The 15,793-nt window shown below is 46.0% G+C and overlaps 1 protein-coding gene across 1 annotated transcript; it reads left to right on the forward strand.

Moving 5' to 3' along the window:
• The first annotated feature begins 14,775 nt into the window (after positions 1-14,775).
• Positions 14,776-15,604, forward strand: LOC104581489 (probable calcium-binding protein CML29). Its single transcript, XM_010229088.3, has one exon. It carries the CDS (start codon positions 14,791-14,793, stop codon positions 15,457-15,459), a length of 669 nt encoding a protein of 222 aa, XP_010227390.2. The 5' UTR covers positions 14,776-14,790; the 3' UTR covers positions 15,460-15,604.
• The last annotated feature ends 189 nt before the right edge of the window (positions 15,605-15,793 follow it).

The raw sequence follows: 15,793 nt of genomic DNA on the forward strand, positions 1-15,793 counted from the left end.
GAGAGAGAGTTCAGAGATTGGATCAACGTGGTATTCAAATTTATGGTGCCCTCCACTACTACCTCGAGTGCTAACGGTGTGGTTCTCCATTAGTCCACTTTGCTGGATTCTGAGATATATGTTTCTGTTTCGTCGTGTCCGTCGCGATCGATACGTCACGGATACCTCGCGCCGTCGTCTCTGTCTAGGAGAAAAGGAGACGTCGTGTCGAAATCAAACCATCCAGCTTTTACTTCATGGCTAACCATGAATTTCCAAATCAAACCAAGCAATTTTTTCTTGTTCATGGTTAACTATCCAATTCCAAACGGGAAACGTAACGCGGAGCATGCTGTTTTTTTTTCCGTAGTAGTTCGGCTCGCTCCTTTCCGTCTGTACGTGACGCCTATTGTTTTTGACTTCTTAAATCTTTGACCACAAAAAAGATCTAATATAATATGTGGGTTATTCTATCTTAGTTTATTTCTTGAAACAATCATGCAAGTAATGTTGTACATGTGTAGAAAGTTAGGTGTGGTCATATGAGACGTGAAAAGAAAAATCCCAAAATGAGACGAAACAAATTGATATAGTACAAACTACATAGCTTATCCCATTACTTAACGACTCAAAAATGATCATTTGTTGTGAAAAAATATCATATTTTGATTAACAATAACAATTCGACCCACATGGGTGTGCTGCAGAAGTTATATCGTTATATCTGTATCCAAGAAAGTTTCCAATGATATAAAATTTATAACACATGTTATTTATCTAATTAATGATAAAACTACAAGTTTACAACCTTAAAAAAAATTTTAGAGAACAGGGAACCACTCCCCGGCCCCATCTTTATTAGATGAAGCCCCAAACGAGCCAACCAAGTTCCAGTTCGTCCAGCGATCCAAAGTCATAACAGGAAAAAGGAAGCTAAATTGAGAATAGGAGCTATTACATGGTGCCCTGCGCCCAGACACTGCACAGTAGCGACACCTTTTTGAGTTGATCACATCAGGATCGCTGAAGCCACCTCAATCTCCTTCCTCACGAAGCGCCCAGCCTGATCCATCTCCAGAGCACCAGTCGATACTGTCTCTTTTGACATTTGCACCAAACGCTACCAGTCCCCCTCTAGAGCAGCAGCAAGGGCCTTCTGAGTAGCCCCAGGATGAGAAGTTCTGGCTGGGACATCGCTCCCTGGCAGGTTCTGGTAGTAGAATTAGCCAGCTTTTGATGTTTCTTAGCACACGCCCCCAGACCTGTTTAACATTGATCCACACACCATTGTTAAACACTATATCATTTCGACACTTCCACAGCCCCCACAGGACTGCTGCTGTTATTAGATTAAACCAAGCCATCGTCTTAGTGTTAATCCAATGTTTAGCTAAAGATTCGAAGTCAGTAACTGGGATCTGAAATAACTCAAGTAATCAGACCACACACATATAGCAACCACACATCCAAAGAATAAGTGTTCAATAGACTCCTGTTCTAAACAGAACACACAATCAAGAGGTTTGCCCATTTTCCTTTTCTCCATATTATCCTTGGTCATTACCTTGTTCTTGGCCAACAACCACAAGAAGATGTGTATTTTTGGAGGAACCTGAATTTTCCACATTACATGAAGGAAAACAGGAAGCACCCCCCTATTATTCACTATCCTATAGAGAGAACTAGATGAGTATATACCATTACACTCATACTTCCAGACCACTGCATCTTCCATTTCAGTGAAACAGATACTGTCAGCTATAGCCTCCAGCTCCCTCCACTGTTCAAGCATTTCAGCAGTAAATTTCCTACGAAACGTGCATCTAATTTGCGTCCCATCCCAGGCCTCATGGACAGTAATATTCTGCTCATTCAGGACACTATAAATCTCCGAGTATTGGGTCCCTAAAGGGCCCCCCCCAAACCAGATGTCCTCCCAAAATCTAACTCTATCTCCTTTTCCTACTACCCATATGTACCCAAATTTCACAGCATGAGCAGCTTTCATAACCCCCTTCCAAAAAAAGGAACTATTCTTTTCCTTGCAGCAAAAAATATTGGGTGAATAGATGTCATACTTAGCATGAACAACTTGTTTCCAAAGTCTTTTTTCCTGCTGGAAACTCCCTTTAATCCAGGATCCTAATAAACAGATGTTCAAATCCTCTTGTTCCATTACAACCTTAAAATGTGTGGGCACCAGAGGAGGGAGTGTGAAACACAACACAACCTTGGACGGTGACTTGGGTGATGTGTACGTGCATCAAAGCAAAGCGCCCAAAGCGTCGACGTACAGCGGTTGATCCTGACTTCAAAATCGTTAGATATGATCCCAAGGCCTCCGTTTCCGGCCGGTGACGTTTTCCCTCACGCGGAAACGCATCGAGACGACGGCGACAAGATTGACGAAACCGTGGGCGGGCCGGTCCGGGCCCATGGGCCCGTGGTGGTTATTGGGGTCGGACCGGACGCGACGCGGATCGTTCCGGCGTTCGTACTTCAGCAGTGGCGCGCCGCGCGGGGTAGGAAACTGCAAGCGGGTCGTTGCTTTAGTACTGGTCGTATCAGCGGCCGTCCCAGTCCAGATGGACGGTCACGGCTGAAGCCCCTGAAGCGCGGGCGAGGTGATCCGTCCGTACCTTTGAAAGCGCTCACTACGGGAGAAGGCCGCCGGCAAAGCCACATTTGCCTCCGGCAAATCCTTTGCCGGCGGCTTTTTTTGGGGACCGCAGGCAAAGCCCGTCGGTAGGGGTGGGCATCAAAACCGAAAAACCGAAACCGATCACCGAAGAACCGAAAACCGAAGCCGATTGGACCGAAATCGAAGAACCGTTTAAAACTTCGGTCAGCAAACTCAAAGAACCGAAGTTTGTTCGGTTAATTCGGTCTCTTGCCTCGGTTAACCGAAAAAACCCGAAGAACCGAAGTTCATAGCTGCATCTTTAAAATTTAATGTTAGATGATATTTACTCATTACGTGTCTGTGTCACAAAAGATTATGTGTTTATTTTTGCGTGTAACTTAAATCTATTTTCTGTTGTAAGTAGAAGATTGATGTTTTCATTATTTTTTTGCCGTAAACACAATGTTCGGTTAGTTCGGTTCGGAACCGAAAACCGAACCGAATTTTCGGTGAACCGAACTTTCGGTTCTCAAAAATTTTAAGATAACTTCGGTCCTCATATTTGAAGAACCGAATTTCATGAAAACCCGAAGAACCGAACCAAAATTTCGGGTATAACCGAACGCCCACCCCGACCCGTCGGCACGGAGGACCACCGGCAAAGGACTCTTTGCCGGCGGCTTTCTCACGGGTCCGTTGGCAAAACATTTGCCGGCAGCCAAAACGACGGCCTCCGGCAAACAAAAGAAGATCACGGCATGCGGTGCCGTTAATGGCTGGGCCCACATGTCGGGCCGCCGGCAAAGGCCCGACACGTGGCACGCCGCGAGCCGGCCGTGCGTGCCACGGTTGGGCCCACATGTCGGGCCTTTGCCGACGGCCAGAGAAAAAGCCGCCGGCAAAGGTGGGCCCTTATTAAGCAAGGAAATGCACTTTATTTAACTTTACCTGCATGTATTGTTCGTGCTCGAGATGTGTCACGATACATTGTGCCTTGTCCAATTTCTGTTTCTTCACTTCGGCATAGTACTTCCTCATGGCGTAGACACGCGCGTGATAGAACATCTCGGACAATGCCTTCTTCACACTTGCCTCGAAGTGCCGTGCAATTGTTGCATCATCAATGCCTTCCGTCAGCTTGAAGAACCGCTGCAATTAGACGAAACGGATCCATTCATGAGTTATATATTTTGCATTATAATTGTTTTGACTAATGTATGCATTGTGCAAAGGCGACTTACCCAAAATTCGCCCTTCACCCGCTAGGCTTTGTTCACATACACCACATTCTCTCTATCTTGAAAATCTGGTTGGGCCACGTAGTGTGCCCATGTCCGGGCTACCTCTGGCTCCTCCTTTCCTTCAATAAGAACCATGCCAGGGAAGTGGTCCTTGAGGAGGACCCCAAGCACAGCCTTGGGTTGCATCGTAAAACACCGGGTGCAACAAGCACCCAACCCCTGCACAAGGATAAGACAAGTCAATTGCAGTTAATAAATGAAACAACAATTTGATGTAAATTGAATTCTAAGATCAAGAAAGGTACATCTTGGCTGTTGGACGAATGAATGGCTTCTTAGCTTCACAAGAGGGCTGCTTGGTGGGGAGTCGAGTAGGACCACGCTGGTACAATTTGTCTGTACCAGAGCTGGAGGCAGCCCCCGCCGAGGCTCCCGCGGAGGTACCAACAGAGTGATCCTGCAGCTCGTCCTCACCAAAGTCCCCCACCTCCATCTCCATCTCCCTCACCTCCTCCTGAATCTCCTCCTCCCTGTCATCCTCAGGATGGTACAGTGGATTGAGTGGCGGCAGTGAGGGAGAGGGCTCCCTCCTGGCTTTGCCTTTTGCTTTATGTGCAACGGTTTTCTTCGAGGGTTTGGCCTTCACTTTAGGCGGAGGGTATAGCTCTTCGACACGCCTCTGAGAGGTACTACGCCCGCCCACCATGGTTCAATTACCTGCCATGAGGAAAAGTGAACAAGTTAGTACGGATTATACAAGTAGATGTAAATAAATGAAACAACAACTTGATGTAAACAAATGAAACAACTTGATGTACAATACAAGTAAAGTTGAGATTCACCGAACTAACTAATTAAGTAGGACAGATTATACAAGTAGATGTAAACAAATGAAACAACATCTTGATGTAAATAAAAGAAACACCAACTAAATGTAAACAAATGAAACAACTTGATGTACAATACAGTAAAGTTGGGACTCAACGAACTAACTAATTAAGTAGGACGGATTACAACTTAATGTAAACAAAAGAAACAACTAAGTATGGGCATGTGGATTGTAGTCTTTGTCATCGGGATCAACTAGAAGAGCCGCATCAAGATCACTCTCAACATCACTATCAACATTGGCCTGTTCCTCATCGTCGTCGTCACTATCACCATCAACCTCGTCACCTTCACCGTCATTGTCTACTTCCGTGCCCGGAGAATCAGTATACCGTACCACGAAATCACTTGTGTCCCCGCCAGCTTCTTGGAAAAACTCGTCGCCAGGCTCTCATTGCGGCAGATAATCTTGGTCGTTTGGTTCTGGTAGTTTACCATGTGGCTGCACGTGGTACATGACATCCAAACCCTGGAGGCGAGCCACTTTAGTGCACGGGTACGGGAGGAAATAAACTTGTGTGGCTTGTTGAGCCACAATATATACATCCTCGCATTCGAAGACACTGTCTCGTTTTACTTCAACTAGGCCAATTGTGTCATCCTTGTTAACGTGTTTCGGATCGATCCGACGGCATTTGAATACAACGACCTTTGGAGGTTTGGGGCCGCGGTATTGTAGTTCATATATCTCCTCAACCCTTCCGTAGAAGTCATCTCCACCGCATTCTACAAACACCCCGGAATTTGTTGAGGTTCGATTGGGCCGACTGAGCACGTACCCTGTTGTATGGAATCAATATCCATTGACGTCGTAGGATTTGAATGAACCGACCTTGACATCAAAACCATTGGCAATTTGTCTCAATTGGGAGCTCATAGACGCATCTTTGTTAGCCTACAGGTTTAAGCAGAAAAGCATCATGTATTAGTCGCACGCAAGGCCTCTAGGTGTTGAAACAACTAGGAGCTAAGAAAGAAAGTACTTGATTTTGGAACCACTCAATGAAACTGGATCCGGGGCCATTTGGACCATCTCTAAGAAGGGCATCATGTTCTAGAGGATCGGATTTTCTTGTTCGCTTCCAGTTGAGTTGAGTGAATGTGCTGACGCAATGAGAATAAGATTAGTTAGAGACAAACTTGTGATCAATTGCAAAGAGGAATTATTTACTGGGCACTTACTTGATGTACGGCTGGACTTCGTCGAGGTTGTTCAAGATATATAACGTAAGGGATCGCCACTCTTGGTAGGACAGGGTGACTGTTTTCTCGGCTTTAGAAGTTCCAAGTTGCGCTCTGAATAGGCTCAGCTTGGACTCATCTTCAGGGTTGCCAAGATTGTAGCGGGAGACTGGATTATGCAGCGTGGCAATATCAGAGCTATAGTAACTCGTCGTTGCGTTTGACACTTCCTCGAGACGGCTTGCGTCCCATATGCATGCTTCAAATTTAGCTTTGTTTTTTACTTTAGCTTGAAGGGTCTTCATAAGTCTCTCGACGGCATACATCCAATGATGCTGCACAGGGCCCCACATTCGTGCCTCGTACGGGAGGTGGATAATTAGATGTTGCATCGTCACGAACATGCCCGGCAGAAAGATCCTCTCTAGCTTGCATAGCAACACGGGGGCTTGTTTTTCCATTTCTTGTAGCAAGGTGGGGGATAGTTCTTTAGCACAAAGCCGGTGGAAGAAATTGCTCAACTCTGCCAACACCCGCCAAATATCCTCCGACACATAGCCTCGAACCATCACCGGCAGCAAACGCTCAAGCCATATGTGATAGTCATGACTCTTGAGGCCGTTGATTCGCATGGTGCCAAGATTAACTCCCCTCTTTAGATTAGGCTGCATACCCATCAGGAAACTTCAACTCTTTGAACCACAGGAGTACTTCCATCTTTTGGTCTCTGTCGAGAGCGAACGGGGCCTTTGGCCTGATGTCTGACCTGCCTGGCACCTTTTTAATGCTTAGCTGTGGTCTATCGCAAAGTTCCTCTTGATCTTTTCTAGCCTTCGGATTATAGTCGTCCTCCAAGTCATCTAGCATGTCCTTGAACACCGTATCATAGTCGTTCGTGCGTCTTCGCATGACCTCCTCTCTTTCTCTATCCTCTTGCTCACCCCATCGGGTATAGTTTGGCGTGTACCCGTACAACACCAAGTGATTGCCCATCTCATCCTTTGTGTGTCGTGTCTTGTTATTGCAACGACTGCAAGGGCACCAAGCACGCTCTTCTCCTCTAGCAAATGCAACCTCCAAGAAATCTGCCGTGTTTTTCATACAATCATCATCCCCGTCTGTCCGACTATGGCGGCCACTGTACATCCACCGACGATCAGCCGTTCTCTGCTATTTTCGGATACCACATGACACCAAAGGGATACACGGTTTAATAACGCACCTAGCAACACAAATAATTAGTTTCGTCAAATTAATTACGTCACATATTTTATTTGTTCACTAAAAAGGGCATGTGCTAAACTATTCCACTAATAGGTAAGGATAGGTCCTAATCCCACCCGACGGTGTGTAGATTGGGCCGTTTCCGTGCTCCAGTCCGGTCCGAGACGAAATTTCAGCAGCACCTCCCCGCTGTTCTCCAAATACACGTCTCGACAACAAGCCAAGAGAATGTGCATCCGGAGAACAATGGGGAGATGCTGCCGAAATCACGTCTCTGACCGGACTAGAGCACGGAAACGAACCCAATCTACACACCCTCGGGCTGTCCAAAAAACGTGGACAATCCGAAAGAGTTACGCTTATAGATATGGAAAGACTTGCATATCTATATACGTAACCCTTTCGGATGGGAAACGCATAGGGTTACGTGACTTTGACATTTAAACTACAAGTGTCATCGGCTCGATGGCCGCGACAGAGCAAAACGGGAAGGCGAGATAGAGGGAGATGCTCACCAAGCTACACCGTAGACGAAGTAGTCCAGGTCGAGGTCGATGTCACCTACATGAGCATGAACATTTTATAAGCATACAAGCATACATGCATGCACATTCGCAAAGAAGCATACATTTTATAAGCATACATGCATGAGCATTAACATTTTACAAACCCTAAACCCTAACCCTCTAAACCCTAAACCCTAACCCAACCCTTAAACCCTAATCCTTGAATGCAGAAAAATTCAAGTGAGTTGAGCCTAGGATAATACGAAAACAGTACAAAACTAGATTCATGTAATTCACTTCCCTAATGTAAAAAAAGGTACCTCAAAGGTTCAAGGCTGCTAAACTTCTAGAGCTTACAAAAAAAACTATGCCAACAATAGCAACCTTAATTGCCCTATGTGAGAAAGGTTGTCAATTGTTATTGATCCATAGAATAAGGTTTCTTCATATGGCATCAGTTTTAACTTGAAAGTAATACCAATTATATGTAACCGAAGGACTTAATGATTTTATGCCCCCTAGACAATACCAAGATGCAAGCACTCAACCACACACCAGCTAAAAACAAAGCTTTTGTTAGCTACACCAACCAAGCGTTGACTAACATTCAGAACAAGAAAAAGAGAGCTAGGAATAATTGCCGCTGGCACTAACAGAAGCACATACAGAACATGGCATGATTATACACTTTCTTACCTTGTCCTAAAGTTCCAGGTACCGAGAGAGGGTAGCTCCCGTTTCCTCAGCCCCAAATTCGCCTGCAAGAACAGAAAAGGAGATTCATAAATTTCAAGGGCATTGCAAAGATTTGTTTTGAGAACTAAGATACAGGAAAGCTTTTTTTCAGAAACGCCTGAGGCAAAGAAACGTTGGGAAACAAACTCACTGGCGGGGGAGGAAGGAGGCCGGAGGGGGCGGAGAGGGGAGGCATGCCAGCAGGGGGAGGACGGGGCGGCGTGCCGGCGTGGGAGGAAGGAGGGAGAGGGGGCGGCGGTGGGCGGCGGGGGAGGGGGGCCAGCGGGGAGAGGTAGGGCCGGCCGGATCTGGGCGGATTCCGGCCGAGGGGCGAGGGGCGGCGGTGGCAGTCGGGCGCGGGCACGAGGAGAGGAAAGCGAGAGAGAGAGAGTGAGAAAGAAGGGGCGGGGGGGGGGGGGTTAGGAATAACCCTTTGCCGGCGGCCCCGAGAAAAGGCCACCGGCAAAGGCCTTTTTTATTTATTTTTTTATTTTTTCCCGATGTCCCTCCTTCGAATTGAACCGGGAAGAAAAAAAATAACACTTTGCCGGTGGCCCCAAGAAAAGGCCGCAGGCAAAGGCATTTTATTTTTATTTTTTCCCAACTGTCCCCGTTCGAATTGAACCGAAGAAAAAAAAAAGAAATTAACCCTTTGCCTGCGGCCCCGAAAAATAGCTGTCGGCAAAGGTGGCTTTGCCGAAGGCCCACATAATAGCCGCCGGCAAAGTTTTTTTCTTCCCTTTTTTGTTTATTTTGTGATGTAAATCAACCATATTGTAAACACATAGAGCGATATATATTACTGTTTAGATTGAACCCAATTTGCACTTATAAAATAAAAAAAACAAATTACTCATTGCCGGCGGCCGTTTTGGTGAAAAGCTAGTCACAAAACACTAAGGAACACTCAAACCCAAGCCCTAGAGTGAGGAAAACACGTAATTCGGACCGACGGAGCAGAATCCTTTGATGACTTGGGTAGCTTTTTGGTTTTTCATGTCCCCATGTGCTAGTACAACACAAACGTAGAGTAAAGTGACTTGAGAACACAAGTTTTGGTGAAAAGCTAGCCCGGAGACGCCACGAGGCCCGCAGGAGGGGGCGATGCCTGAAATCACACGACGGATGGTCCAGAGAACTTGAAATCTTGGATGATGTCATCAAATGGGTTCATAGAGGTGGTGTTAAAAGGAAAACACAATCCAAATATCTGAGGTTGCACTTCCTTCACAAACTAGACTAACCCGCACAGAAGTTCCGGACTTGGGGGGGAAAAGTCGCAATTCGGACGGACGGAGCAGAATTCTTTAAGAAATTGGGTAGATTTTTGGTTTTTCATGTTCAAATGTCCTAATAGAACAAAAAGGAAGTCTAAACTGACATGAAAACCCCAATGTTTTGTGAATAAATAAAGTAAAAACTGGAGAGAAAAAAAGTGAACTGAGCCTAGCTCAGCTGGTCTGGTTCCTTATGGTGGAACCAGCCCACCCAGATCAAAGTCCTAGACTTGACATGGGTGTCACATTTCCCTGAATTTTTCCAGGATTTAACCGGCGCTATTCTTTCAGTGGTGGGTGACGTACCCGTCAACAGCGAGGCGTCTGCGGTGACTTCGTCAATCTCTCAAGATCCGCCGGCCCAGTCTTTCGGAGGTGCTCATAGGGGTAGGGTGTGCGTGTGTGCGTTCATAGGGGTGAGTGTACGCACGTGCTGTGAGCGTCTGCGTTTGTACTGTGTTTCTCAAAAAAAAATGGAAAAAAAATTGGAAAATTCTTTGCCGGCGGCTTTTTGTCGGGCCACCGGCAAAGGGTTATTATTTTTTTTCCTCCCCGGTTCAATTCGAAGGGGGGACATTTGGGAAACAAAAATGGCCTTTGCCGACGGCCTTTTCTCGGGGCCGCCGGCAAAGGGTTATTTCTTCTTCTTTTTTAAATTCGTGCGCGCGCGTCCAAATTTGAACGGATTGTCGCGGGAAAAATGAATCTTTTTGCCGGCGGCTTTTTTGTGGTGGCCACCGGCAAAAAAAAATCTCCAACCGCCGGCCGTTTCGCCCGCCGTTAACCTCGCACGCGGGCCCACGTGCAGGGTCTCTTTGCCGGCGGGGGTCCTTTGCCGACGGCTTTTTGGAAAATTTGCCGGCGGCCAACCCTATGCCGTGGGCTTCTATGCCGGCCCACGGCATAGGGCCTCTTTGCCGGCGGGCCGATGGAAAGCTGCCGGCAAAGGGTCTTGCCGCCGGCAATGACGGGTTTTCCCGTAGTTGCTGGGCAAACGCTCTTTGCTCCTCACATGTACACTTTTTTTTAAACAAAAAGAATACACTTCCTTTGCCCGATGGAAATGTTTGCTGATGCTTTCAGCTCATGGTCATACAGGCCCGATTTTTAAAAAGAAAAGAAAAACCCGATTTTTAAAAAGAAAAGAAAAATAAAAATAAAATGTCATGCATGACCAGCCACTAAATCTCTAAAAGGTGTTTAATATGATGCCTATAAAATGAAAGCAGTTTATTTCTACGCATCAGTGTTTATTTCTATTGTAAAGGTGTTAAACTTGGCACCTTTTCTATAGAAGTATGCACCGGTGCTTAAGCAAACGCCGGTTTATTTTATAAGTATCTCACTGAACACTTTACATTGTACATGTTCTGAGAGTTTTTCGGGTAGATTCAGTACTCCGCACAATGCTTAGAGGGATGAAAGGTGGCATATCAGCGTCGAGAGAAGGGTTGCGGTCTTGAGGGTGGTATGGCTTGCTGGTAACCTTGTCAGAATGCTGATGTTCCTTTGCCAAAAGAAAATAATAAAACCTGATAAAAACTGGCCGTGCACTTGCGTTACTTATTTACCATGTCCAAATCTCCGGGCAAAGTCAGCAGCATACGTGCTTTTGACTTTGGGATCGTTTGTAGTATTTGTCGACAACTTAGGTGGTGAACGATTTGCTAATTTTATTTTATGTGTAGTAGTTGGCACGTACTTTGCATTAGGTGGTGGTGGTTTTGACGACTGTTTTCTTGATTATTAATCCGTCGATTGCGTCCACGGTGGTTCATTTTGGCGGAATACTTTGGTTTCTGTCTTAATAAATTGTGGTCAGGTTCGGTTCAAGTTTTGGCGGAGTACGGGAGTGGTAGAGTCAACTAAACTAAGCATGGAGCAGGTGGCGGATCTTGGCGTTGGCTCGTGTGGTTAGGAAGTGGAGATGCAGCGGGCCATGTTGAATTTGAATTGGACGCTTAAAAGTGGATGCTAAGATCAAAATCCTAATTGTTTAATTTGTTCAGGATCAAAATCCTAATGTCTGGCGTTTAAGTCCAACCCCGAGACTAATTGGATTTAGACTTCCCCGCAAAAATAAAATGGCTATAGAGTATAGACTGGATGTAGTTGTGACATACCGGAATGTGTAATCAAACCAGTTCAATATCTGATTATCTGCATGCCAGAGACTTCTTCTTCGTGTCAAATAAAAGGATTTTTTTTTTCTCCAGTCCTGCCCCAAGTAGTGGGGGAGTTTAGGTTCAGACTTCAGAGTCGTGCGCCTCCTAAAAGAGCCTGAAAATTTGTGCCGGGAACTCTTGACAAATTCGCAGGGCTCTAATCTCTGATCGCGTGGTCAATTTCAGGGGCCGCGTGCGTGTACGTTTCCCTGTGGATTCCGGCCTGAAATTTCCACAAAAGAAGCGAAAAAAAGCACTATTTCTGGTCGTATGGGGGCAGCAAAAGAAGTCGTAGAGTATCGTTCTTGTTGGAAAGTGTACACTGTGATGGATATTGGATACTCGTCGGTTACCACGTGGAGAAATTCAGAAATATTCTTTAGAAGAAGTAGGTTAGAACTTAGAAGAGACTTATTCAGAACCTCAATCAAGCCCATGGACAAATTGTAGCGCGGTCGAATTCCTCGAAGGAAATGGGCTGGCCCACTTCAAAGAGTGGGCAGATGGATAGATGCAACTGAAGGAAATCAAGCCCAACTGATGAAACGTCATTTTGCTGCCCATGCGGCAACGGTCTGTGACTGTCCTCTAAAAAAAACTAGTGAGTTTGCATTGCCATTTTACCATTTTTATATGATGAACTCGTCGTTTACAAATTTTTTTCATCAATCCTATTTTTAAGCCAAAATGCTAAAATTGGGCCTTCAAATTTGTTCATAAAATCATCAAATCTGAACCATGATGACCTTAAAAAAACATGCATCCTAACACACCGAAGTCGAATCAAACAGAAAATACTCAAATCATCAAATAATAAGGATGCATGAATTAAGGTCTACAACAGAATTTCCAAGAAAAGTTACATACCATGAACCCAAATTATGAATTACGCTCCGCTCAAACTACGATTGTACAAGTAGGGCCACATTTTTTAAATAAATAGTCTGCGCTACTTGACTCAGGATGGGAAACAACGGCAAGCATTTGGAATTCCCAAGCCCCTATTACCATAACACATCCTAGTACAGAGATATTTTTAGATATTAGAAATCCAAATCTCCAAACCATTTATGTGAGTACACTACACAAACACCAACCATTTATGTCATCCCTCGCGTAACCCATCCATATTCCTGCAAAAAAATATGCCAATGTGAACTAGGAGCATTTTACAACACCTCTAAGCACCAACAATATAGTACTTGACAACATGAGTTCCAGAAACATTTTGTATGGATTGATTTCTAGGATAAAAAACAAGTATACGGGTCAGCTACTCAGCTATCACCTCATCAAGCAAAAATAAAAAAACTCTGCGGCAGATACATAGCAAAATTAACCCATAATTTCACAATGCTACAGCCGAGCTAATTGAATTTCTTTGGCACAAAACAGCTCATCAGCCATGCAGTCCACACAGGAAAAACACGAAGCGGAGATCATCTCTTGTGATGAAAATGAGCGATTCGACGATGATAGCTTCGGGCACATCGTTAGTGATGGCGGGTCATCGGCGGCTCCGAGCACTTCCGCAACGATGGCGGGTCATCTGTGGCACAAAAAAGATACTCCCTCCGTCCAACAAAGGATGTCTCAACTTTTATTAAATTTAAATGCATCTATATACTAAGTCATGTCTAGATACATCCAAATTTTGACAAATTTGAGACATCTTTTGTTGGACGGAGGGAGTAGAAAATGATAGTGCTAGGGAAAACAGAGTAAATTTGATATATAAGCATTTGTAATGGCATTACTGGATAGAACCATTATTATTTTTCCTTGCCATAAGCTAGTGGAAGGCCATGCAAGAGGTAACAAAAACAAAGTCAGCACCAAATTAGAAAATAAATAAGGACTTTGTTGATGCTTTATTTGGGTTAAAATAGACTCAATTTCTAATAATCCTCACATCACACCCAAGAGAAAATAAAGTCTTGCTTTTGTAGGATAAAAATACAGTGAATAATTTAGTATAAATTGCCATATAAACATTAATCATACCCATCCAGATCAATGACTACAACGTACGGTACCAAGATAATTAAATCAGAAAAAGATAATGGAAGGAAAACATAGCACATGTTTCAACCAATTTGCCATGGCCATCCAGATCGATTTGTACCCAGATGATTAAATTAAAAAGAATAATTGGGTAGTACCCAGATGGAGAAGCAATTTACCTTGCGCTAATAAGAACTGGGATTGAGGGGATCAAGGGGACGATGCAGGGATGGATCGGTAGCCTGTGCGAGTCGGGGAAGACATGCTGGTTCTGTAGAGAGGAGGCGTCGATGGGGGAGAGATGAGGGAGGTGGGGGCAGAGCTTGGTGGCGGGGTGTTGCTTTGTGGTAGGGCGAGGTGTGGGATCCCCAACGGGAGCGATGCAGCGGAAGGCCGTCCGTGGATCTTGGCGGACGGAGGCACCGGCTTTCGTGCAGTGGGAGGGCGGCGGCGGCCAGGGCGAGGTAGCGAGATGCGGCGGCGGGCGCAGGAGGCCGCGAGAGGGAGCGGCAGAACCGAAGAAGAATCGATGAAGAGGTGGATGAAGAGGAACGAGCAGATCGGGATTGGGGACTTCAGGATGGCAGATCAGTCGGACGTAAATTAATAGCTAAACGCATCCCCAAAAAAGAATTAGCAGGACGTAAATTAATAGCTAAACGCATCCCGGAAAAAGAATTAGCAGTTGTTAGAGCTGATTTGTGAGCCTAATTGTTGGTAAACTATTAGGTGGGAAGGGTTGGTGTACGTTTTGCGGGGGAATTTATGAATAAAATATGTCGATGTCTTTATAAGCAGTGGAGATAAAAAAAAAATGCGGCAACGGTCTGTAAGCCTAGTCTCTTTTCCAGCTTCAATAACCGAGAACAAGAGAGGGTTTTGTGTTCGGCTGAACCCAGGACCCATCATCAATTGCCCACGCTATCACACGAGAATCCAGACTTCTATCTTATCCCGCCATTGCCAATGGCACGAAGGAACAAGATGCTCAACTATTGTTCCATGTCGACACAAAGCGTCCAGGAGCAAGGTTCAGATTCCGCGTCTCCTCTCGCCTTCTTAAGACCGCCGCAAGCAATCGAGCCGATCTCCAAAATCCAAACCAAGAGCCAGCCATTACTACTTCACAACAATCACAACCAAGCTCGCCCGTGCCCGATCGCGATGGCGACGCCGCAGCCGCTGACGGTGGACTTCGAGGCGCTGAGCTACATCAGCAGGCTGGTGGAGGCGTTCCAGGCGTTCGACGCAGACGGCGACGGGCTGATCACGGCGGCGGAGCTGAGGGGCCTGCTGGGCTCGCTGGGCCTGGAGAAGACGGAGCCCGAGGCCCGCGACATGCTGGCCCGCGCCGACGGCGACCGGGACGGGCGGATCTCCGTGGAGGAGCTCCTGGACGTGATGAACGCGGGCGAGCTCGGGCTGGGCGCGCTCGGCGCGCTGCTGCAGGCCGCCGTCCCGGCGCTCGAGTCCTTGGCGAGGGCCAACGGCGACGGGGCCCTGCTTGGCGCCGACGAGATGGCCAGGGTGCTGGGCACCGTCAGCGCCGAGGACTGCGCGGAGATCGTCGCCTGCATGGGCGGCGACGGCGCCATCAGCGTCGAGGAGTTCAAGCTCATGGCCGACCTGCTCTAAATCGATATTCTAAGCTTAGCCAGAGCGCACGCGTGTATGCATGTGCATTTGGGATTTGAATTTGATCGATCCAGTTATGTATTGTGATGTTATGATCGATAATTAATAAGCATGGGTACGATATGAGAGTTGTGCAGTTTGTGTATGCCTTATCACCGTTCCATCTGTTGGTTCCATTTTTGAGAAAAATATACTCCCTTATGAACGCACACGCATATTAGGGGGTAGTCCAATAGTAATATAGATGCAGATACTATACATCATTTTTTTTAATAGTACGTACTCTCACCCCATTCTAAAACATAAGGCGTATAAATTTTGTTGAGTCAAATTT

Source organism: Brachypodium distachyon, chromosome 1 (assembly GCF_000005505.3).
Source record: "Brachypodium distachyon strain Bd21 chromosome 1, Brachypodium_distachyon_v3.0, whole genome shotgun sequence".
NCBI classification, from domain to species: domain Eukaryota; kingdom Viridiplantae; phylum Streptophyta; class Magnoliopsida; order Poales; family Poaceae; genus Brachypodium; species Brachypodium distachyon.

Coding starts and splice junctions, on each gene's coding strand:
- LOC104581489 (XM_010229088.3), top strand. CDS start 14,791: ATGGCACGAAGGAACAAGATGCTCAACTATTGTTCCATGTCGACACAA.